The sequence below is a fragment of the Myotis brandtii genome, unplaced genomic scaffold (genome assembly GCF_000412655.1).
Source record: "Myotis brandtii unplaced genomic scaffold, ASM41265v1 scaffold539, whole genome shotgun sequence".
Lineage (NCBI taxonomy): Eukaryota > Metazoa > Chordata > Mammalia > Chiroptera > Vespertilionidae > Myotis > Myotis brandtii.
This window is the reverse complement of record NW_005369984.1, coordinates 250,751-251,481: the sequence shown is the minus strand read 5'-3', so window position 1 is coordinate 251,481 and position 731 is coordinate 250,751. Positions and strand designations below refer to the sequence as shown.

At 66.5% G+C, this 731-nt stretch overlaps 1 protein-coding gene across 1 annotated transcript in view; it reads right to left on the bottom strand.

Moving 5' to 3' along the window:
- ITPR3 (inositol 1,4,5-trisphosphate receptor, type 3) overlaps window positions 1-731 on the bottom strand; it is a 58,475-nt gene that overhangs the window by 42,543 nt on the left and 15,201 nt on the right. The window contains exons 4-6 of the mRNA XM_014549211.1: window positions 577-731; window positions 312-410; window positions 8-91 (exon numbers count right to left, since the gene is read on the bottom strand). Of these exons, the coding sequence (XP_014404697.1) occupies window positions 8-91; window positions 312-410; window positions 577-731 (338 nt within the window). The remainder of the gene's footprint in view (window positions 1-7; window positions 92-311; window positions 411-576) is intronic.

Here is a 731-nt window from a genome sequence, read left to right as displayed (position 1 = left end):
TCCTTACCCCTTTCAACACCTCATCCAGGTGGTCGCGGAACTGCATGAACAGGTTGATCTTCCAGCTGGTGTTGCAGTTCACAGAGTTGACCTGGGGAAGGGTGGAGACCGTGACCGCAGGCAGACCCCGGCCTCTGGGGAGAGGGCCAGCACTGAGGGCCGAGAGCGTGAGGGGAGGGCCAGCCCCGCACGGGCCCCCCCCCAGCTGCCCTGGGGCTTCCAGCCTGGGCGGTGGATAACGGAGGCCATGCTGGGAGACAGGCGGGGAGGGGGCACCTCTCCCCGAGTGGCCGGCCCCCCATGCCACTCACCTCCTTGCAGCCGGCATTGTCGCTGAGCTCGTAATTGCTGGCATGCAGGGGCTGCCCAGCGTTGACGGGATTGAGGATCACCTTGTCCCCCACGACCACCTATGGGGACAGGCGGAGCAGGTGAGGGCGGGAAGGGCAGGCCTCCTGGCCTCTGGCCTCAGTTTGCCCCTCTGAGAACTGGACATGCCCTCACCCGGCCCCTCAGAGCTGAGGCCTGCGCCTCCCTCAGCCCCGAGCCCCGAGCCCCAAGCCGGCCCATCCTCACGTTGTCCCCGTTGCTCCGCAGCTTCCAGAAGGGCTGGATGAAGAGCCAGGAGCCCTCGTTGCCCGTGGCGTCCAGCGTCACCCGCATGGCGTTCTTCTCCAGCAGGGCCGGCAGCCGCTTGTTCACCGTCAGGTACTTGTTGCTCTTCATGTGCA